The sequence below is a fragment of the Tribolium madens genome, unplaced genomic scaffold, assembly GCF_015345945.1.
Source record: "Tribolium madens isolate multiple individuals breed KSU strain unplaced genomic scaffold, Tmad_KSU_1.1 Scaffold_97;HRSCAF=244;Tcas5.2_LG3a, whole genome shotgun sequence".
Taxonomy (NCBI): Eukaryota; Metazoa; Arthropoda; class Insecta; order Coleoptera; family Tenebrionidae; genus Tribolium; species Tribolium madens.
The window spans coordinates 3,949,509-3,973,156 of NW_025401069.1; the positions used below are offsets into that span (position 1 = coordinate 3,949,509).

The 23,648-nt window shown below is 30.6% G+C and overlaps 3 protein-coding genes and 1 long non-coding RNA gene across 8 annotated transcripts in view; 2 read left to right on the plus strand and 2 right to left on the minus strand.

Moving 5' to 3' along the window:
* Nucleotides 1-3,575: 3,575 nt before the first annotated feature.
* LOC123014875 lies at nt 3,576-5,897 on the minus strand. Of its 5 annotated transcripts, none has more exons than XR_006413346.1 (6): nt 5,760-5,897; nt 5,199-5,702; nt 4,257-5,150; nt 3,933-4,134; nt 3,782-3,861; nt 3,576-3,715 (listed from the first exon to the last, which is right to left on the minus strand). It is a non-coding gene; the product is annotated as an uncharacterized LOC123014875 (long non-coding RNA). The 5 variants fall into 5 exon arrangements; XR_006413347.1 differs by having other exon boundaries at nt 5,199-5,511; nt 5,572-5,760; XR_006413345.1 differs by having other exon boundaries at nt 4,257-4,445; nt 4,500-5,150; nt 5,199-5,760.
* Nucleotides 5,898-6,343: 446 nt separating this feature from the next.
* LOC123014057 (GPN-loop GTPase 2) lies at nt 6,344-7,991 on the plus strand. Its single transcript, XM_044412917.1, has 4 exons — nt 6,344-6,465; nt 6,719-7,495; nt 7,547-7,783; nt 7,833-7,991. The coding sequence occupies exons 2-4, from the start codon at nt 6,944-6,946 to the stop codon at nt 7,941-7,943; spliced, it is 900 nt and encodes a 299-aa protein (XP_044268852.1). The 5' UTR covers nt 6,344-6,465; nt 6,719-6,943; the 3' UTR covers nt 7,944-7,991.
* LOC123014058 (26S proteasome complex subunit SEM1) lies at nt 7,771-8,478 on the minus strand. The gene is made up of 3 exons (XM_044412918.1): nt 8,285-8,478; nt 8,135-8,231; nt 7,771-8,086 (listed from the first exon to the last, which is right to left on the minus strand). Exons 1-3 carry the CDS (start codon nt 8,355-8,357, stop codon nt 8,044-8,046), a joined length of 213 nt encoding a protein of 70 aa, XP_044268853.1. The 5' UTR covers nt 8,358-8,478; the 3' UTR covers nt 7,771-8,043.
* Nucleotides 8,479-12,186: 3,708 nt separating this feature from the next.
* LOC123014777 (sex peptide receptor) overlaps nt 12,187-23,648 on the plus strand; it is a 94,428-nt gene continuing 82,966 nt past the window's right edge. The window contains exon 1 of the mRNA XM_044414048.1: nt 12,187-12,305. The gene's annotated coding sequence lies outside the window, so the exon portion shown is untranslated. The remainder of the gene's footprint in view (nt 12,306-23,648) is intronic.

The following is a 23,648-nucleotide window of genomic DNA, read 5'->3' on the forward strand; positions in this document are numbered from 1 at the left end:
ATAAATAGCAACTCAAAGAAACAGCTTTAAGATAAAAAACAAAGTCATTTTTAACAAAAACTATCATTATTTAATTAATAAATTTAAAAAAAAAATTCTCTTTCATTTTACGCCAAAACTGCAAAGGAGAAACATTTTTCGCTTCACCTGAAACGAGCAAAATCCAAAATCAAGAGAAAAATTGACTTTTTTTGGCGTAAAATCAAAGATAACAAAAAAAATGCCAATGAAGTGTTTATTATTGAGAAACTAGTCAAGAACAAAATTTTGTTCTAAGTGGTCGAAGCATTGTTGACATAGGGCATTTATTTTTGGAATTAAAAAACATAAAACATAACATTTTTTCTTGTAGTTTTTTGAACATTAACATCATTCAAGAAACACATTTGGGGTTTAAAAGTGTTTTTAAATACAAATGTAGTATGGTTAGGGCAATAGGAACTTTTAGTACCGAAAAAGAAAATCACACAAATGAAGTAAATGAAGCAGCTGTTTGTGGCACAGTAGCTATAATAGGTGCTGGTTATTCTCAACTAACAGAATTTTGCGCAGCTTTGAACATTCCACAACTTAATAAAAAAACATAGCGTGCATTGGCAATTGAAGCCGGTGAAATTGATGAAGATGGAGTAGACGGTGCTTGGTCTAAACGTTCGTTTAAATCAAATTGCAACGCATCATCTGGTGCTGCAGCAATAGTCGGTGCTAGAAGTAAACAAAAATTATACGTAGGAGTCAAAAATAAAAATTGTAAAAAATGTATGTATTATAAGAAAAAAAAAACCAAACGGCCCCTCCTCATAAATGTTTTCAAAATTGCAAAAATACTTCGACTTCGATGGAAGCTGCAATTATTTTAGATGGATTTCAAAAATCAATAGACATGCATAATGTAAGATTTAAAAACCTTATAGGAGATCGTGATAGCAGTGTCTACAAAAAAATTCGTAATGCGAGACCCCATGGACCTAATTATTTCATTCAAAAAATTGAATGCCGAAATCATATATTACGAAATTTTTGTACAAAGTACAAGGTCAGCTCCACATTACTAATCGCCAAATATGTTATTTTATAGTGTACACCTCCTGCGATTTGAAATATTGTATTATTGAAAGAGACGATTCAAAATACTGGTACGGAAAAATGATAGATTGTCTAGAAAAATTTTATATGAATGCCATGTTACCTGAAATAATTGATTCAAGACATAGTCGGGATTTACCAATACGAAGCATAATAAAAAATGATTTGTAAATATGCCAAGTTTAGTTTTAGAGCTTTATAAATACATATTGACGTGCATCGGTTGAACTATACTGAACAAAAAAATAAATCGTAATTTCATTACGGTCCAGAATTAGTGGATAGTCGGCATGAGCGGCGAATGAACTTACGTGATACATAATTGTACTCGTAACTTGTAACGGTAGTTTTTTTTATTCCATTTGTTACTGTGATAAGTGCTAAATAAATAAATAATTCAGCCCTACGGGGTTCCTGCTTTCCGGTCGCTAGATCGGAGAGTACCCTGCTTCCCGATCACTAGATTGGAGAGTACAAATCACAAATCGACAGTAATAAATGATAACAAGTAATTGTCAAAAAATTAGTACTTTACGAATATTTAGTATTTTTTGTCTCTCAAAATGTTTTCCTATTTTGTATCCCAAAACTTGCCTTCGTTACTTTTCTTTTTTGCTTTCACTCCTATTTCACAAACTGATCTGACCTTTTGCAATAGCCCAATATATTTTTACCAATAATTTCTTTTCCTTCGTTCCTTAATAAATCATTTCTGGTACCATCCTTCCCCTTTCCTGCCAAGAATGCTCTAAACCTCCTCGTGGTTCTTGCTGGACAAATTAATTTTTATTTTTTTATTTATTTTAACTTTTTGTAATACACATAACACAATAACGATAAACATAATATGTGTCTCCACCACAAATACCTAGAATTGTTTTTAACACAAAATTAGTTTGGCTAATTAGAGCTGTCCGTAAAGACCAACCCATATAATAATTCCTAAGCAAAAACCGTCCTCAGTGGAATTAATATAAATATTATATTTTAATTTTTTATTTTTTAGGTTTACGTATTGGTCTTAGTGCCTTTATATTAAACCTATCTATTTTTTTAATTTATTTTTAAATAGATGAATAATAAAAAAAATGAAGTTTTGAAATGAACTAACAATTCTCTTATTGAGGGGTGCAAATGCATATCTTTGCTTTGAACAAACGCAATAAAACTATCATGTTGTGGGTTACACCCTGCGGTGCGGCCCGGCTTGTCGTAAATTATGCTCCAGGTGCAATGGATCTTGAAATGATGTGTATTATTGATTGCCTACTTTTAATGTAATTTTTGCTTTGTATCAAAAAATCAAGAACAGTTATCAAATTCGCATTATAACAGGGAACTGTATTTTTAAATTACCTATAAAATGATTTTTTCTTTATTTCAATACGGTATACCGTTATCAAAAATTCTTAATAATTAAGATTTTCACATTTTATTCAATAAAAAAATATCTATTAACTTATTTAAAGCGGGAATATTATCCTAGTCTCTATCTACCTTTAAAGAAACACTACAAACATCAAGAAACTCTTCAAGTCTAAATTTGCGGCTAAAAACAATGAAATAAATTTACATGTAATAGGTATACGCCAGCTTTCAGGGAGTCTGGAGCCTTAAGAAATTATAGTTGAGTAAAAATATTTACTATTTTTACTCAAAAACAGAACGGCAGAACAATGACCTTGTTTATGTCGAAGTATTGAAGTAACGTAGATCAGCTCGGTGAAGTTAGCAAGATTTATCTTGCTGTCAAGACTGAAATTACAGTCGACCAAAAATTTGCTGCTCGCATAAAGCATAATATTTTACAAAATATGGAAAAACTATCATTTTCAATTTCAAATGACTATTGTAGATAGTTTTTTGATGTTTCCAATGTAAATCTGTCATTAATAACAATTTCAATGAATTATATTGTTGCAACTGTGCGATTCAAGGTCAAATGTATTTCACTTATGCATTGTTAACTTTATTTTTTTCAAGTGTCATCCCGCGTATCGATCTTTTTCATTTTTGCAGAAAATAAAGCTTATTAAAAGGGCATTTGACTGTAAAAAAATGGTGGGGTTACAATGGCTTTTTAGGGCTGTAATGATTTTTTTTTGGTTTTCTCAAAACTCAAATTCAAATATATTCAAATATGTTTATATTGAACCGTATGAATAAAGTTAAGTAAATGCTTCTACTTGTAATAGTTAAAAATAGTCGTAATTTATTAGATTTTATATGAGAAGAATGACACAAAACTATCGTTAAAGCTTTTGCTACATTTTATTCATACAACCCATTTACGTTTTTTTTTTCCTTTTTTTACTTTATACCTAGGTATTATTTTGTATAGGTGTAACTATTATTATCAAAGGGAAATTTTACTGTAATATGATTTAATAAAGTAGTAGGTATGTAATTTTATTTTTGTTATAATTGTTTTAATGTACTTATATTGGGTAAACAATATTAAAGCGAAAAAAAAAAAGAATTTTGTAAAATATTTATTATAATAATATCTACATATGGGTATATTACAAAATTAATTATTTTTTTGGAGTCGTAGGTATATGTTGCATTTACGGTGCCATAATAGTGATGGTCTCCGGCGCCGTGGTTCCTGTTATAAAAATCTTGTCGCCTGTAACAAAAAAATTATTGTAAGTTTTATTTTATTTAAGTTAAAAGACAATAGTGATGTACAAACCTTTCTGTTCGCGACTTATTGCTGTTGTTGTTCCACTTGTTGTTCCATCCGCCGCGGCCTCTTCCGCGGCCTTTTTGTTTCTATAATAAAAGACTTACTTTAAATCTCTAAAATAATACCAACACTTTCATCTTGATGCATATTTACTTACACGCTCTGACTTCAGTTCATCTCTGAGCTTTTTTAATTCCTCCATTAAAAAAGCCACCTCGGGAGCCCTCGCAGCGGCTCCAGAACCATCATCTGAAGCCTCCGAAGCGGCTTCTGAAGCATCGTTTTCTTCCACTTCGATATCGCAGATAGGCGAATCAATGCGTAAATTTTGTATGTATGTCAATATTTTGTTGTTCACTCTGTATGCACACAACAATAATTGTTAAAATCTAATTCAAATACAAAACATAACACAGCAAACATTAATTAAATTGATTTAATAAATCAAATGAAATACCTAATGATTTTTTATGGAACTTACCATTATTACAGAATACTCATTACAGCCTTAACACGTTGACTGCCGTGAGACATAAAAGTGGCGTTTCAATGTACTGCCATTATCGGCCATGTGACACAACATGTATGTCTCGGTAACTATTCGTCTGAAACGCTGTGTGAGCCAACGTTTGCGTCTCGCTGCCGTGTAAACTCTGTGGCAACTGGAGAGCTAAAATGCCACATTTTAAGTAGTATTTGAAATCGGTTTCGAGACATAACAGACTTTATCACATTCTGATATATTGGCATTTTTGACCAATATGATTCAATGCTTGGGTATTGAATAAGTCCTATCCACAATAAGACACCAATAAATTTTCTCATTTCTTCAACATCTGTATTATGCCAATCTCGAATTCTAGCTTTAGGTGCATTTTGTTTAGCTTTACATTGAGCTGCATATCGGTTTGTTTCAGTTACCATCATAATGAGAATATTTTCGTCCAAAAATAATTCATAAAAATCAAGTGGTGATTTTATATAGTAGTTTTCATAGATTTCGGCACTTATTCCTGGATTGGGTTCTGTGAATACAAAGTTCTTCAGGTTTAATCCTGTTACGCGATCCCAAGTAAGACTGTCATCATCTGGAACCTCTTCATCATCACTGCTGCTAACACACGCATTTTCCTCAATAACTCGCTCAATTGTTTGTAATACCGAGTCACTTATGTCTGATACACTTGAACAACTTGGTTTTGGCACATTTCGAGCATTGACAGTGATATTATCAATTTTGGGACGCTTCTGTATAGGTGTCCTATCGAAGTCATCGGAGAATTCGTCAGATTCGTTTTCGTTACTCGGAACGTATTCATCGGAGGATTCACCAAACAAACTTTGATTGTCATCTTCGTCAGACAAACATTCCTAACTGTTAACACTTGCAGCATTCACTACATAATTTATTTTGTTATCCTACCTGCCATAGCTGCTGCAAACGCTTTTGCTCTTCTTCGAAACTCATTTTTTTAATTTTTCAACATAAACAGATACAAAAATATGTATGTCAGTTCAGAGACACTGTACTGACATTACTAACAAGTAACCACGAACCAGCATCAGTCAGGAATTCTAGTTAAGACAAGTTGAGTCCAGACGTTGCGAGGAACCACGTTGGGTACTCGCGGCTTTTAAGGTAATAATAACCCTTGAGGCCACGTGACACAAAAGGTGAGTCTCATTCAAAATATTGTTATAAACAAATAATTTTTGTAAATAAAAATTGTCAGCAGCTTTGAAAAGATAAGATAGTGTAAGAAAAAAGAAAAAAAGTTTTGGCTGGAACACCTCACTTTTTTTTAACATTGCGGCAGTCAACGTGTTAAAAAGCCATTGTAACCCCACCAGTTTTTTACGGTCAAATGCCCTTTTAATAAGCTTCATTTTCTGCAAAAATGAAAAAAATTGATACACGGGATGACACCTGAAAAAAATAAAGTTAACAATGCATAAGTGAAATACATTTGACCTTGAATCGTACATTGGAAACGTCAAAAAAACTATCTAGAATAGTCATTTGCAATAGGAGAAAATCAGCAAAGTAGCTGACCTCTGGTGTCCGATTTGAAACTATTCAAATGGGGAAAACACATTTTGACAATATCAGTTTTCCATTTTTGTCAATTTGACAAGTCAATGTAAATGTGAGTACTTGCAAGCGTTTTTGCTCCGTATCTCATTGCAGAAACTATGTGGGTCTATTTCGGTGAATTACTTTCTAAAATGGAGATTTCAACTTGGGGTATTATTGTTTTAAATAAAAACAATACTTTTAAAAGGTTAGGTGACAGATTAAATAGAACTAAAAGTTGTCACAAAATTTCGTCAAAATCCCGCCAAAAGTCGCCGCGCCGTCGTCTAAGCTACGCGCCAAAATTAGTAAAGGAGACATCTGGCACATCAACTGCAAACTATTCAAATGGGGAAAACATTGATGTTTTAGTACCATCTATTGGCGAGTGATTTTCTTCTATTGAAAACGCTTATTTTTCCATATTTTGTAAAATATTAAGCTTTATTTGTGGTAGGGGAAATGCCACAACGCGACGCGAGCAGCAAATTTTTGGTTGACTGTAATTTCAGTCTTGACAGCAAGATAAATCTTACTAACTTCACCGAGGTACGAAGATCTGCAACCAAAAATACTCCACAACGAAACCACAACCACAGTTCATTACGTTCATAAGGTTCATAACCTCACTTTACAAACTAAAATAAGTGAATAAGCAGTTAGACGATTCGTTATTATAATTATTATGTGTTAAGTTATTATGGAAGTGTCCTCACTCATAAATTCATTGTCATTAACCGACAATTCAAATATTTTCAATTTTGCTGCAAAAATTAACGAAGTACCCACCGAATTTGTGATCGGTACTTTCACAAATCAGAATCTCTTTGTTATTACACAATTCGGCAAATTGCATAGTTTATATTTAGTTTCAGTGGATCAAACTGAAAACGGGGTGTGTGCCGCAGAGCCTGTCTTTTCTGTCCATCAATTATTAGGTAAAGAAAACATCTACGGTGAAGCCGCAGCCAGATTCATTACTAAAGAACTGAACATCCGAAAGCAGCTACTTATATTTCTGAACTTGAAAGAATATACACGAGACACTGTGCTCAGCATTGTGGAAGCTATTAAGAATTATTCCCGAGATAAAGATGTCTGTAGCAAAGAGAACAAAAGTTGCTGAAAATTACTTTGGTCAAGTTGTAATCGGGCCCCCCGGATCAGGCAAAACCACATATTGTGGCAAAGTTTATGATTTCTATAAAGACAAGTTGAACAGGAAAGTTGAAGTAGTGAATTTAGATCCAGCTAATGAAAATATGAACTATAAACCTGCTATTGATGTTATGAAGCTAGTAACTGTTGAGGATGTAATGGACACTTTGAAATTAGGACCTAACGGGGCCCTTATGTACTGTATGGAGTACTTGGAGGAAAATTTTGATTGGTTGTTAAAGCAATTAATTGAAATTAAAAACAGTTACCTAATCTTCGATATGCCAGGGCAAGTGGAGCTTTACACACACCATAATTCTATTAAAAATATTTTTGGAAAGTTGGAAAAAATGGGGTACCATTTGTGTGCAGTGCATATGGTCGATTCTCACTATTGTTCAGACCCTTCAAAATTTATTTCAACTCTTTTACTGAGTCTCTCAACAATGATGCAGATTGCTTTACCACACGTTAACGTTTTGACTAAGGTAAAGAATCAAAAAAAAATTTAATTTTGTAAACACTAAATTTCGTTCTAGGCTGATTTACTGAAGAAGAATGCTGACAAGTTAGATTTCAATATTGATTTTTATACTGATGTTCTGAATCTGGATTATTTATTAGACTTGTTAGATGATGCGCCACTTACAAATAAATACAAAAAACTCAACAAGGCTTTGGTTGATTTAATCCAGGATTACAGTTTGGTTTGTTTTGTTCCATTAGATGTCAAATCAGAGAGGAGTTTATTAAATTTGAAAAGTGCAATCGATAAGGTATTAATTTATTTAAACCGTTTTTTATAATTTATATATCAAATTTTAGGCTAATGGTTACATTTATGGCAGTGGTGAAGAACGAAGTATTCAAGCTTTACTGTCATGTGCAGTTGGGTCGAGAACTGAATCTGAAAGATACGACGCTGATTTCTTTTAGTGTTTAATGTACTGAATTCATTTCACAAAATATAAATGTTTTTTTCAATTTTGTTTTTATATCCACACAAATTAAACCTAAATTTAATGTAATCCTATCATTATTTTGCTGGGGGTTTGGCCTTCTGTTTTTCCAACTGTGCTCTAAAAAATAATTTTTAATTTTTGTGAAACACACGTTACAAAATTTACCTCAATTGTTTATTAAAATCATCTTCCACGTTATCATCCTCCCAGTTGTCTTCCCAAACACTAATATCTTGCTCATCTTTGTCTTTCCCAGTCCAATCTAAAAACAGAATAGACAATTTTGCAAATCATTTGGCTTAACCTCACACTTACCCTCGACCGGAAATTCTTCAAATTCGTCGTCCTCCTCAAGAACACCAAGATCTAATTTAGGTTTTTCAGTCATATTTAGAACTAGTTTTATAAACCCACTTCTAAATGTTATATGTTGTTTTATAATATTCAACCTTTATAAGTTTTTTCTAGAAATGTCGAGTTCGACAGTTCTTACAAATTTCTGTATTAACAACTTTTACCGTGGTGCTGCCATCTGTTGCTTAAACTCTCAAAGTTTCACCTCCAATTTGTAGAAGTATTTTTTAACAGTTTTAAGTCACCCTATTGAAACAGTATAATGCTTTTTATTATTGCTCATGTGTTCATAGACATGTTCATGAAAATTTAAAGGATTATGCTAGAAAAAAGTCCGTGTTCTGGAAGACATTTCATAAATAGAATAAAAATTTATAAATAAGAGAACACTGTTTATTTAAAACCACAGTGTTATTTTCAGTAGAGTTCCCGCAAAAATTTTATGTTGTGCAACACAAAATACAAAACGCACGACTTGCTAGATACTGTTTAATGTTTTACAAATAAAAAATCGTAACTTAATGATTTAAAAGTTAAAATAAAATTTTGATTTCTACATATTTAAATTTATTGAAATTAAATTTGTTTATTTTTTTTGCGTAAAATTATAAAGGTGTATAGTATAACCTTTATATAAACAGCTAAACGAATACCAAGATGAAAAATTTTGCAAAATTTTTAATCAGGGGCGTCCTAAACGGTAAAACAAATTTAATTTTTAATTTTTATGCTGTTTATGGTCTGTAACATAAAATTTTAAACTGATTTTACTGAAAATCGGTAAATCGCATCGGAAAAACGGAAAACACTTTATTTTATGAAAAACTAAGAAATTTAGAATTTTGTTGCTGAAAGTGGCAAGAACCACAGGCAAAATAAACCCACCCAGTTTATTATTATTAAGTATTAAAAATTTGTTTTATTTTTGTTACTTTTGTGAGTTAATTTGTATTTTTTTATGTTTAATTAGAACATTTTATTTCAAATTAAAATAAAAAGGTCTATACTTAGAGATGAGCAATCCTTTTTTTTCTTTCATTCCATTTTCATAGACCAATACTCCCCCGAAATAAAATCCTGTTACGTCCCTCTGTAGGTAGGTATGTTACAATTATTAAAAGCTTAATTAATTATGTTTGTAAAAATGATAAAACAATACAAATTCTGTAAATAAACGACTTTCGTTGACTATTTATAATTTTACCTATTGTTAAAATTTATCGTTGACAAACGAAAGCTCCATAGGTTGACTCAATGAATTAATATTTTGATAACTGATTTGTGTGTTTTTATGAAATGTGGATCATATTTTGGACTATTTTGTAAAAAAGTAATTATTATTTTATTATTATATTATTTCTGTAGTTGATTTTTTTATTACTTAAAACGTACTCGTACCTAACGTTAGACAAATATACCTACAAGCAATTAATGAAAAATTTGAAAGACACTAATAATCCAAAAGCGGATTAAAAAATACGCTTGTTGAATTATTTTGAGGAATCACAATTATTTTTTATTGAAATTCAACCTTTTTAAAAAAAAACGGACAACGTAGCACTAGGATATCACCCTTAGTTCATTAAAAAAAAAGAATTGGCTTAAAAGAAAGAAAAGCTCGGAGAGAAGTTACTGAAGTTAGGGACTTTTTTAAATTTGATTATACAGGTGTCTCAGGGGTGCGTGCAAGCTCCATAACTTTTTTTCTATTCAAGACTTGATTTTTTAAACGATAGGTCCGACAATAAGACACATTTCTAAAAAGTTCTATTTAATAGAGGATGGCTTAAAATAAGATACACAACTAAGTTCTGTTTTTTTTTGTAATGAAAACTCCCAATTTTTGTAACATTTTTGAATTTGTCATTGTCGATATAACGCACCTGGTTTCTTAGATTTATCTGCAATAGTTTTTAACTTATGTCAATTTATGTGTCAAAATAACGTCGTAGATAGACCCACAGTAAAATTCATAACTTCAGAACCATTCAAGATAACTTAAACAGCATCTTCTGAGATAAGGGCGAATACGGAGTCGATGTTCCATCGCCCACTACGATTTTTTAACCATGCATGACAAATTACAAATGACAATAACTCGACTTTTTAAAATAGGTACAGTTGCGGAATTAAAATTTCGGGCAGTATTTTTCTGTAACTTTAAAAAGTTTACTGTAAACTACTTTTTACTGTCATCATGACTGACATTTGACTATTAAACTTTTTTTTGTGTTAAAATTGTTAATTAAACAAATTGTTTGTCTTATGATATTTGTTAATTGAACTAAGTGTAAATTATCGCTTTGATCTGCTGCCTACCCTTTATTATATCACCAATCACTATTTTTGAAAGTAAAAAGTCAAAATGACATAAACATGACAAGAGTAAAAAATGAGGTTATTACTGTAGAGGTTGTTTTAGAGTTTACATTATGAAATTGACAATACTGCCCGAAATTTTAATTCCGCAACTGTACAACACTATATTTTATTGCATCATTGCATGGCATTTTTATGAGCTTTTTGTTGATTAGAGTTTGTGGAGTCTACTTTGTAAAATTTGTGAGATTTTGAGAAATAAGAAATGTTGATGGTTTTTTCGAAAAAAATAAATCGTGGGCCACTGTCGTAAAATTCGTCTTAGAAGTGTGGTTTGCAATGTATACAAAATTTCAAGTGAAAAACGTTTTCCATGATGGCGTTTGTAAATCTTTGTTACAAATATGTTTCTTGTTGCTCCACCTCATTTTATTATCACACCAGACAGAGTCAACTGAAAGTACTGTATCTATTAAAGCTTCCTGAAGATTGTTTTATTTTTTAAAGACTAAAGTTTTGTGTTTAAATACTTTGTTCTTTCCTTGATAAACTTCATTAAAGACTTCCCTAAGTATGAGACAATGAAACATATTTTTTTTGCTACAAAAAACTTTGTAAAATACATATTGTGCGCTGAGAAACAATAAATCTCTTGTGCCACTGTGGAAATAAAAAAAAATTTAGGTGCTTAACGTGGAACAATGTAAATGATGATAGCAGTTTTTTAATTTTAGTTTGTTATTCTTAGGTATTATGTAAGAATTCTTATTGTGTATACCATACTGCTACTGCTAACTGTAATTTTGTCGATATTGTAATGACGAATGGATAAAATCAACATCTGGAAACTAATTTCCTGTGAAATTCATCGAACTGCAGTTCCTAAAATTATAGCGCGAACACAAATCTCATCCATTGAAAGGTACTCATCCTTTAAGCCATAGGATCTTCAAACTAACCTTTCCCACCTTCAGTTCGGCAACATATATAAAGTTCAGTTGTAAAAGCAAGGTCCCACTAACCAACTTTGTTAAAACTTAAACCAATCTGATCTATGGTTTAACATTCACCAGAAGCCACAATTAAATGCATGAGAATTTAATTGTAATAAGACCTAAACAATAAAATAAACGCACTGCTGCTAACGCTTTCACTGGTTAAAGTTAGATTAAATAGAAATATTTACGTTAAACAACTTAATCAGTGTTAAACTCGAAGGACATCCGCAACATGTTTTATCCAAAAATCAATAAGACGAAATAAACAGAGCCAAGTGATAATTAATATAATTAGAAGGCTTCGTCATCTTCACTTAATTAAAGTGTCAAATAAGTTTAGGTTGTAATTAGTTTATTTTTTTCTCTTCCAATTGTGTTTGAGTGTTTGATTTTAAATTAACAGTGATCATTAAGTGGCTAAGTTTGAAAAAAAAAATTTCTTTTCTGAAATTTATAAATTTAACGGGAATGACCCGCCCTGTGGAACATTTTACGGCTGCGCAACACAATTCGGGAAGCTATGAAACTGGGATTCTTGATCCCATCTGTCAGTACATTCGCAAACTAGGGTGTTATTGCAGCCCTTTGTGAGAAAAATACGCGGTGCGGTCACCTGTATGGACATTTCAGTCGAAAAACAGCTTGTAAAAATTTTGTCTCTTAATGTAAGTAAAGTTTTTCTGATAGTTTTAGTGGATTGATTTACAGAAAAAAAACGACTTTTTTAATCATGAAAAATTTTAAAAGCAAACTTTTGCTATGAAAAATTTTAAAAGCAAACTTTTGCTATGACAATTTTATTTAATTAAAAGTTAGTTTTATAATAGATTTATCTTTTTTGATGAATGCGAATTTTTATTGCAGACAAGTTTTAAAAATTATTAAATTACTCTTCTGTTTTTTCAAATGCGGAAAAGTTGTGTTGTCTGGAAAATCCCAATATAACAAAAGTTGTTACGACTTAGAGTTCAATGTTCAGAAGTTCGTTTTTACTACATTTGGAGCTTTCCAAATACACAATAATGATAATAAAACTTGTTAACAAACACAGAAAAAACTTTGTTCAAACTTTTACAAGAAGTAATATTATTAAATCTTTAGAGTCGAATTTTGACAACATAAAATTAATATTCGACGGGTCTGAAATATTAGAAGTTGTTTAAATTCCATCCAACTTTATGAAACTTCTTACAAACTCTTTCACGAGTTGGAAGATACGTAGGTACTTATTATAGATTTCTTTATATACATATGTACAAGGGTTTAAATTGAAATCTTGGAAAGAGTAAATAAATAAATAAAGTTGTTAGAGCAGCATTTCTTCATTAAGCAAGCAGTAATCGAGATTGGGTCAAGGAGATCTTGAAGATAACATATGCAGTAAAGGCTGTTTTGCATGAAGCTACAAAGCATTTGCTCCAGTTTAAGTCCGCATGACCGCACAAACTTGTGCAATTATCACAAAAGAGGTACTTACGACTTTATTTTTAGTAGATTTAAAAGAAATTCAGATCAACAACCTCATCAAGAAAGGAATTTGTATTAATGTAATGGAATGTTTTCAAAGCGTAAAGTACAAAGCACACAAAGAATGAGGACGTTGTAATTCGGAAAAGTAGCACTTATTTATTTTGCGAATTTTTGGATTGACCTAAAATTTTTTGTTCTGGTAAAATTGCAGCGACAGACAGCTTGAATAAAATATGATGCGAAAAATTTACTTTTAATTGTAAGTGACTGAACACTGAATAATAAATGACCTAGCCATCACAACTCCATCAACCCTCGATATCGTATTCCGTCAAGAGACCTATTTTTTGCGTAGAACCGCTGAATAGTAGCAAATTTAGGACCAAGTCACTTCAAACAACAAAAAATATTTCAATCGGATAAAAACATTTCAAACGTGAATGAAAAAATTATTTCCGATCAACCGGAAGTGAGATTTAATATATCGTTTAAGAAACCATAATCTCATTTGTGATAAATTAGATTTAAAGGCAAAATATCTAAAAGTCCAAGTCAGCCGAAAAAATGCCTTAATAACATTTTAAATATTTAACTTCCGACGGCAACCGAACGTTTTGAAATATTGACTCAAGTGTCGAATGCAAATAAAATTCGTTTTCATATAATTTATGATGCTTCCGCGTCCACTGTACAAAAGTGACATTTCAATATCGGAAGCAAAATTGATGTTTTTACAAGCTTGTCACTGGAAACATTACTTTTTGTAATATTATGCTGCCAGATCATTGCTCAAAAATTCATAACGTGTGTTCTTCATGATAATGTGCGATAATCGGCTGAATCTAACCGAACTTTGAAACTTTAGAAGTTGTCACTTTAATATGTTGATCAGATTGGAGCGATGTGATGAAGTTTATAATGAGGTATTTGATTAACGAGTAACAATTCGTGATTTGGAAGTATTGAAGCTTAGAAAGAACTACACCAAGGAAGCGTGTTGGGAGTATGAGGACTTGAATATCTTTCTTTTAGTCCACAAAAGCTTTGTTCAATTATTTTATTTGAGTATTTTATGCAAAGCTGTCATATGATTTCGGTTTACGTTTTTTGACTGTACGAAAGTATACAAAATGATCTATATGTATTTACGAAACTTAAACGCAACTTGGACGATGAAATATTTTTAGGTAACTAGTTTATCAATAGTTGTTAAAAAAGGAATCAAATCAAATATGAAATGTATAATTAGTTGTTGTTAGAGTCGTAGTTATGTAATAATAAAAATAATAAACCCGATAGCTTTAGTTGCACTAAGAATAAAGTATTCATTATTGAATAGGCAACTGAAAGGTTTTTATAATTACACTTGAATGAAGTGTGTATTAAAAAAAAGGAGACGGAAAGAAAAAATGTGCTTTTAGTTAGTTTTTCTTTGTACTTTCTTTCTGGGTAAAAGCCCTTTTAAGTTCTCGTGAGTTACTAATTAAATATTTACTTTGACACAATGTGTCAACATTAACGAATACTTTTCGCAATAAAATATTTTAGTTTCTCATAGTATAACTATGTATGTGTTAGGTATAATCGAGAAAAAAATCTGAATTCTGGCGACTGCTTCTCCCAGTAGAATTTTATTTTGAGCCTTGTTTATTTACAGAATTGAAATTAAAGCGATGACTGCAACATCAATAGAGAGTTTTTGCAAACCGTAAAAAAGTTTATCGTATTACGACAAATGGCCGTTGCTAAGAAATCAAAACATAAGACGTTTACGTAAACGTTTTTGAAGTGACTGAATACGCCTGTTGCCCTTGAAAGACGTACAATAGAACAAAGTGAAAATGACGCCTCAATAAACCAGCCCCTGCTGTGGATACCGACAAAACTTACAACATTGACGATCACACTTCAAGTTAATTCGAATTAGTTTAATTCCGAATTAAATTTTCATTGCGCTTTCTTTAAACTGCCTCATAAAGGAATTTAGCTTGCTACTACGTTTAGTTTGCAATCCGATAATTTACGACCCTGCCTGCTTGCGGTTAGAAGGCTCGGCTTTCACAGCAGGCGCTGGTTTATTGAGGCGTCATTTTCACTTTGTTCGACTGTACACACGACAATTAAATGAGGTTGTCGTTAAGGTTAACGTTAAACTAAACGGTTTGCAAAAACTCTAATATTTCACACTATCTACGTGTTTAGAGGATTTTTATATTATTTTGTTTTAAATCGAAGTTTCCGTTACAACACAAAAAATTAGTTGAATAGGAAACAAATGTGTGGAACGTGCTTTTTACAATTTTCTTTCATTTTCAATTATGTAGGTATCAGTTTGTGGGTTTGTTTTGTACGAGAATAAATACTGTAATTCTTATAGCCTAAAATTGTATTTATGTTTTTAGGTTATGTAAACTTTAGTAATTAGTGCACGTTTTTAATTATCTGTTGTCTTGTTGAATTAATTGAATTTTTTTTTATACAGTTTCGGTTTGTAAAAAGAATGAATCATTGAAATAAAAAGAGCTTTGATAAATTACCCAGACTCGTGGTAATTAAATTTACTTTCAATTGAGTGTGATAAAAAAAATAATGATGGATTTTATTTAGGAGGCCTGTTTCTTATCTTTTTAGAAATGTGAGCCTATTTATGAGTTTCACTCTTTTCACCATCTTGCATTCATTGGAATCTAACTATTCACTTTCGAGACACGAAACTAAGTAAATTTTTTATGCGACGAGGACGTCTGAATTGAGATGCCATGTTAACTTAGTTACGCAGACGTTTTTTCCGCAGGGTGATGCTTCTTTTGTTCTTTTATTAAATTTCGATCGATTTTATCTTTGTAGTTCTTTAGCTATTTTAATACTTTTGCATAATGAGTACAGCTTAAGTGCTCTTTCAGGAAAACTCTTTCATAATCTTTATGTAAAATTTTTCGACACCGCTTTTATTCTGTAATTTATCATTTCATTCGAAGGCCGATATCAGACTATAAACTCTTCTAGCGAGATAATGTTGTTTTCTACTCTCAACACCGACTTCAACACCCGTGAAGAGTTTCCGTGTCACTTGTTTATTTACGACTAAAGATAGGAACATTTCTTTTGGAAAGTTTCCTGAATTTTTAGTGCGAATCTTTTTTATAACCTAAGTTCCTTTGAACATTAGTTTTTAGGTGCTTTATTACACGCACACTGATGCGAGCCCAACAAACCGAAAAAAATAATAAATCCCGTTGTTTGTATTTTTTCTAAATATTAATAATAACGTCAAACAATTTTTATTAAACAGTTTGAACAATTTTAAGGAAGAGGTAGGTTATTAATTGGTACGTCTGTATTGCGTCTATTAATTGTATATATATAATATTGAGTGTTAACATGCGTTTTTCTTAATGATTAGGGTTAGCCTGGATGAATGTGAATGGACTAACATGAATCCTCATTTTAAAAATTTGAAAAAACAAATTGTAATGCCATTTGTGATCATTGATCAAAGTTTTAAAAATGAATGGATTGTACTCGCAAAATCGACAAAACAGCCTTTTACAAAGTAATTAATATTCGATATTTTCCTGTATGATTTATGATAAAACTGAAATCATTATTAATAATCGGAAAACGCTTGTTATGATATCACAGCAAAAATAATTTATTTTTATTTGGATCTTCATCATCAATCATCAGCTAACATCTATCTATTCATCCGCAATACGTAAATTATCCCAATCAGACCCGCAGGATACGACTTCCTTCGTCATCTTGAATTTACGACAAAGTAAGTCAGTAAGCCATAAAGGATTTGCTAACGTTGGTCAGATTTTAGTAATTTAACCTCATATTAAGTCATCCATTAAACACTTTTATGTTTTGCGGCAACAGTTGCTAATTACTATAAATGGATTAAGGAAAGTATATACATTTCAAAATTGAAACAATTGATCGGATAAAAATAGTTCTTATTTTATTTACTAGTGAACAAGTAAATCATAAATTTCATGAAAGTATATTTTAACCATTTCTTTCCTAGATGATTTTTTTACATATTAAACGAAATTGCATATTTTTATGGGTCTCTTCTATTTATTTACAACAAATAATATAAATGTCACTACAGAATTAGACTATTGTAACGTTAAAACGTATCTCCAAAGATTTTTAATTTTGAAATTTTATAGAATAGTAAAAAGATTCTCAATTATGTAGGTAAGGGCATTTTACGCATTCTGCTAATGATTTAAAAATGTCTTTAACTCTTTGATTACATGTAGTACAATTAGAAATTATTACATTATAAGAAATATGAAATTTTTTCATTAAAATCTAATAGAAATTTTTAATGAATTTTAAAACTATTATTATAAAATTATAGACCTTTTGTGTTTAGCAAGTTACTTTCTGTATTTAGAAGTACTTTTACAGTGTATATGCAAGCATAATCCAAGTTTGATTTTACGCCTGTCAGATATAATATGTTTTCTTATAACATGCAAATTACCTACTTGTATTAGAATAAAACTAGAGGAACTTGTTTCTATCTGAAGCTTCATGTGCCCAAATAAAACGAAATTTATTGGTCATCAAGTTGATATTGTAACAAACAAAAATTGATTAGTCTAGATTATATTGAAGGTATTAGTATTATTAGATTTGTTTTATTTCATAATATCGTTATGAACACTTACATTAAATTAGATTGCGTTAAATTAGTTTCCAACAACAGTTTGAATGGTTTTATGGTCTGAACTCCTAAAGAAGTTTGGGATTGATAAAAGTGATTAGCACACATGCACAAAGTTTGAATGTTCTTTTACTTATTAAAAATTGTTTATATGAAATGTACACGGAGTACATTATTTATTAAAACGTATAAGGCTATACGTATGGTTTTATCTTCTAATTAGCAATAAAGCCGAAGTTTCAGACTCGTAATAAGGTTTAGGCTTTTTATGTAGCTTTATTAAAGCGGTAAAAGGACCAAAAGAAAATATAAGACCAGGTTTTTTTTAGATCAACTCAGATAATATTGGGTCAAGATTGTCAGCTAACTAACACTATTGTACTAAGCTTTTGAGTATAGTTAATAGGATCAAACAGTAATAATTTAAGGACAGATATAATTATAACCTTTCTTCTATGAAAAATTCAATTTGCATTTATTTTTCGCGACAAGAAACAGTACTTATTAGTGCTGTAGGTTATTTTGACCTTATTATGTAAGATTTGTTATTTCGTAAAAATAAATGTAAATGTCAGCAGCTTTATAAATAAAGTGTAAATAAAAAGATTTTCAGTGATATACAATGCAATTATTAAAAATAATAAACTTTTCTAAAATGCATGTCATACAGTGGAGATTAATAAACTTTATTATATTAATTTCATATACTAATTTCATATACGAAGAAATATTTCTTTTTCAATTTTAAAATAGCAATAATATTTTTATGGTATAATACACGGCTTAATAAAAAAATTGAGAAAATCAATTTGTCGACAGCTACCTACTTCTTTTATGAAATGAAGCTATGCCGTAAATAACTTATATACAAAGTATGGTCTTTTTATAACAGGTCCATAATAGGAAACCGGATATTTATCTGAAGTACACAAAGGAAATTGATGTTTTGCTGTATATTCTCTCTTGTCTTACCATAGTTATTTTCAATTTGTATTTGTTAAGGAATCTACATCAAAGTTGATTAATAACATATTGGTGTGTCGACCAGTCGACCTACAAATTAAATATGGAAAAAGTTAGTTTTCATTACTGTGCCATTGCACAGGGTGAACAAATATGACTGATTGAGTTGGCAATGGAATTAGAGCAGTTTCTTATTTTCAATTTGCAATACTGTAACCGTATATGTATTGTTTTCCTTAGTGTCAACTGATGCGTTTACCTATAGTTTATTTAATGTTGGCAAGTTAATTAATATTCAGGTTGTCAACACAGTGTCCAAATTAAACTCCAAATTTTAAATTAACACAAAATTAGAAAAATTATTTAATACATCAAATAGGTATTTGCTATTAATCAAACCGCTTATCATTTAAAAAATGTAACAGGTGTTAACGGATAACCAATATTTGTTGATTTTTTTGATGGTTAGTACTTCAATATTGATATTTCCGGACCATTTTGACGAATGCAAAATTAACGTTTTTGCACTGAAGAACAAAAACTTATTTGTTAAGCTGAACTGTTGTGTCGATAAGAACAAAGGTAAATTAAAGACAATAACTTGGCAATAGCTAAAGAATAGCTTGCAAAGAAAAAGTTAACTTTGAAGACTTGTGGTTCTAGAGTATAATGTAACTCGCATATTTTGTACTTTTATTTTAAGCAGCTTATTGCATTAGCATCTCGACATCTCGAGGAAAAGCTTTCTTGTTTTATAAATGCTATATGCAAATTTAATAACACACCTGCTCTCACGCTAAAAGGCCGAATTTTTCATACATACATAAGTTAATCGGAACACACCACATCATCTGGGTTTGAAACTGTGCGTGAAAATTTCACTTATAAGAAAAAAATCAAAAACAAGTATTTTACTTATGCAAAAGATGAACTCATGCCTTTGATATATTATTTAAAATGAGCTGATCTGCGGCTTCAGCTAAAAATGTAAATAAAAGTTTGAAAATGTTTGTGGAGATATCAAAAGTAGAAAACAGCTTTATAATTTGTTAAATAATTTGACATTTAGTTCCAGTAGCCGTTCTATACGGTTTTTTATTTGAAATTGGAACTCTTATTAGACGGCAAACGTAATTGGATTCAGTTCACATTTCGTATTTACGAAACACTTTAGTTTCGCAATCAATTCCAAATCAATCCCCTGGTGCAGGAGTCGTATTATAAACGTGAAACGTCTTGTTATCTCTTATTCGATTATAAAGCTTTCCACTTGTAAAATATTCTAGATAACTTCTGTCAATCGGTTTGATATATGGGTAATTTAGGATTGATTTGAACTAATTCAAAGTTTCGCTCGATTGAATCCTTTTATTTTTCATTCAAAGACCGTGCAATGCAGCAATTCGCTTGAAATTGAATTTAAAATAATTGCGTAATTGAAACTGAAATGTAGCAATTAAATTTCATTCATGATTAGAGGTTTGTACTTGTTTTAACTTAAAAATGCTCAATTTTTGATACCAGAGGGGTTCCAACCAATTATTTTTGGAATAAAAAACCAATGAATCAATTAAGGATGAAAGAAGTTTGAAGTCATATTTCTTTTGGGTTAAAATGAAACCAGCAGCGAAACCATTGATTTATTTTACAACGAATTCATTCCGGGTTTTTGTGCTGGAATCATTTACATTTGACGTGACACGACGTTTTGAAGGCTGCAATTAAAGAACAAAGTCACAAAGCGGATAACGAAGCTATAAATGTAAAAAAAACACACCGATTTCAATAATACGTAGAGTCTGATACAGTCAAGAAAAATAAGTTTTATTGATTTTCAGGCGGCATTGATCGTATCCGTAATTTTTAAAGGAATTTTATTGTTACTCACTCATGGGGTAATTGTTCTAGACTTGTAAACATATCAGTCGGTAATCCATTAATTAAGTCTAGTCTTTCTAACAGTGTGATTCTTTTACAATCACAAAACGATTAAAACGGTAACGGTAACGGTAGTTGCCGGCAAAATTTTTTTAGGTTTTGCGGCAAAATTCACATTGTTTTAAACACTAGCTGCTTTTACACATTGTTCTAAACTGCTTCTTGCAGTTTAAAATATATTTTTTTAAACAATACCAACAATAGTTTTTGAAGAACTAACCCCAGAGATCATTAGCGATTAAAACCCTCTATATTTCAGAATCTAGAAGTTTCTGCTAGTGTAACTAGTATAAACATTTACATAAAGTAAATTAAATAATTTTTGCTTTTTCTAATCGCTATCATCTCTTAAAATTAACCTATTAAATTTACCTTTTGTGTACATATTGCTGTAACTTTTCTGGGTAGTTTGTTTGTGAGTGGTTTATCAGTGAAACATTTTTTTGGTATTAATAATGAACGTTTTAGAGGTAGCATGATGATGGTATTGGGTTAAAATATTTAGATAATAATTTGTATATTGAACTACAGTTGCTTCAATTTCATAAGAGCGATGTTAATACATTCAGACGTTAATATCTTTGTTTCTATATGATGTGGTTGATTTTTTGTTGCTGTATCGAATGAAGTTGGTTGTATTTTCGTATTTCAATTAGGAGCCGAGATATTGATAATTGGTAATAACGATTTTTAATTGTCTATAAATTATTAATTAAAGTAAATGTTATTTCAATGTCGCGGTAATTACGTGTGTATGCAAAATTTCAGCTTATTCAGAAAAGGGGAGCTGTTTTTTTTTGACTTGTAAAAGACGGACAACAAAGCAAGATAAATAAAAAGCTTTCGAAAATGATTTGCCAAAGGACTATTAAATTCTTTGTATGAAGAAAACCTGTGCCCAGCTTCCCTTTTGATATTTTAGTGTTATGTATGTAGTTGTTAGATCGAAACTTGCCACCGCTTACAATGCCAATGCCAGATCAAAAAATCAGGCATCTAAAGCCATAATACGCGGGCAACCCACGCCGGCGGCCATTCTTCAATTTTTTGGGCACCGTTGCCAGCAGCGGAAGCACTGCCTATTTTTTTCTCTACTGATCATTGTTGTAAAAGCTGGTAAAAAATGGCTTTCAGAATAAAATAGGGCAGTTTTTACTTACCCACTATTTGAAATTATTTTCAATTATTTTAAACTTAGTGGATTTGTGACGAAGCTCGTTAAAGGTTGTTTGTTAGGAGTATTTAATTAAAGATACTATTTCGCTCCGTGCATCTCTCTGTATCCAAAATAAAATTACCTTTGTTCAGCACATTTAAATCTGTAATCAGAATGACTTTTATTTTAATTACCTACGTGAAATATGTTACTTTGTTTAATTTCCGAGCACATAATAGGATTGAAATGGCGTTAATACTCTTTTGTACCTGTTGCAAAAACAAACGTGAGTCGTAGTTATGCAAGTGTTCTCTAAGGACGAGTATATTTAATGAGATTATGGCATTAGAAGCTTTAAATTAATTCAAAAATGGTATGGCTTGATAAGAAATTTAAATTGGGAATGTTTCTAATTGCTTCATTAAGTGCTTCGGAAATAATTGCGTCAGTTACCTGCTTTACAGCCGAATGAAGCTTACATATTAATTTGATATCATTGCGCAGTGGGTTCATTAGCGAAATTATCTCACAACTTTTTATTAAAAAAATTATTTTACTAATATTTGAGACCAAATATTAACCATTTTTTTTTCAATTTTTCAAGCTGTGACCATTTAGAAAACAGTCAAGTCAAACTTAATCGTTTGATTTAGTTTTTAACTTCATAGTAATTGCAATTTATGATTGAAATCTTTTTTACGGACAGCCATCATTAGTGATTTTTTGACTAGAACATTTTTGATAAGAGTCATTAATAATATTGGTGCTCAAGTACGGACACTGAAAATAAAGAAGTAAATCTAGTATTTCTGAGGGAGCTGTAATTGATGAAGTTTTCATATATGACTATTAAATGTAATAATAGAAAATTTATGATTTTAAAAATTTAATTACTATTGAAATAATTTGATCGTTTAAACAAAAGGTTAACTATGTATTGTTTTTACAATATTTTTATTTTCTTTTTCATAAATTGTTTGAGAAATGCACTTTATTGAAAACAACAACAAAAAATAAATTATAATAAATCTGGACCTGAATCTTAAAATGGCCAATCTTTAGTTTCATCGATTTTGAGATACGCGCGAGTATCTCCAATTCTCCAACATTAAAATTCCCGAGTTCATTTCCGTATATACAAAAAAGGTCAATCTCTTGTTGCTAAGGGCCATTTCAAACCGCTAACTAAGGGCAAATTTTCATCTAAATCACAAAATATCAATGTTTAGATCAACAACATTTTTTAAAAGTATACATTGTTTTATCGATTTTTATTATTTGAAAATAAAAAAAATAAATAGTCAAAAAAGAAACTTAAAAAAATAAATATAAACAAACAAATGTTATGTAATGGAAAAGAGGTCGAGTTACCTAATTTATATTTTAACTGAAGAAAAAACTTTTAGTAACTACAGAAAATTCACTTGCACCTGTAACTTGAAAAATAACTACTTAGATGTGATTAACATTTGGCACTTATTGACTTATGTGAAGCTTGAAACTTCTCAAAGTTTTAATGTTGCTTAGTACCTAAATGCATCTTACATTAACGTAGCTTCGTCAATCGATATCTCTAAATTTACGCACCAAAGTTTGTAATCAAAGAGATTATGTGAGTTGATTACAAAAGTTTTGTTTCACACTAATCTCGTCAAAATTTATTAAAAATCTATACACATCACATTCACCTTTTTATATACTTTTCGAAGTAATCTTTTACTTAATAGTAATTAATTAAATTTAAAATTTATTGACGGCTTACAGAACATTTAATTGCAATCAAATTCTAGATTAATTTGG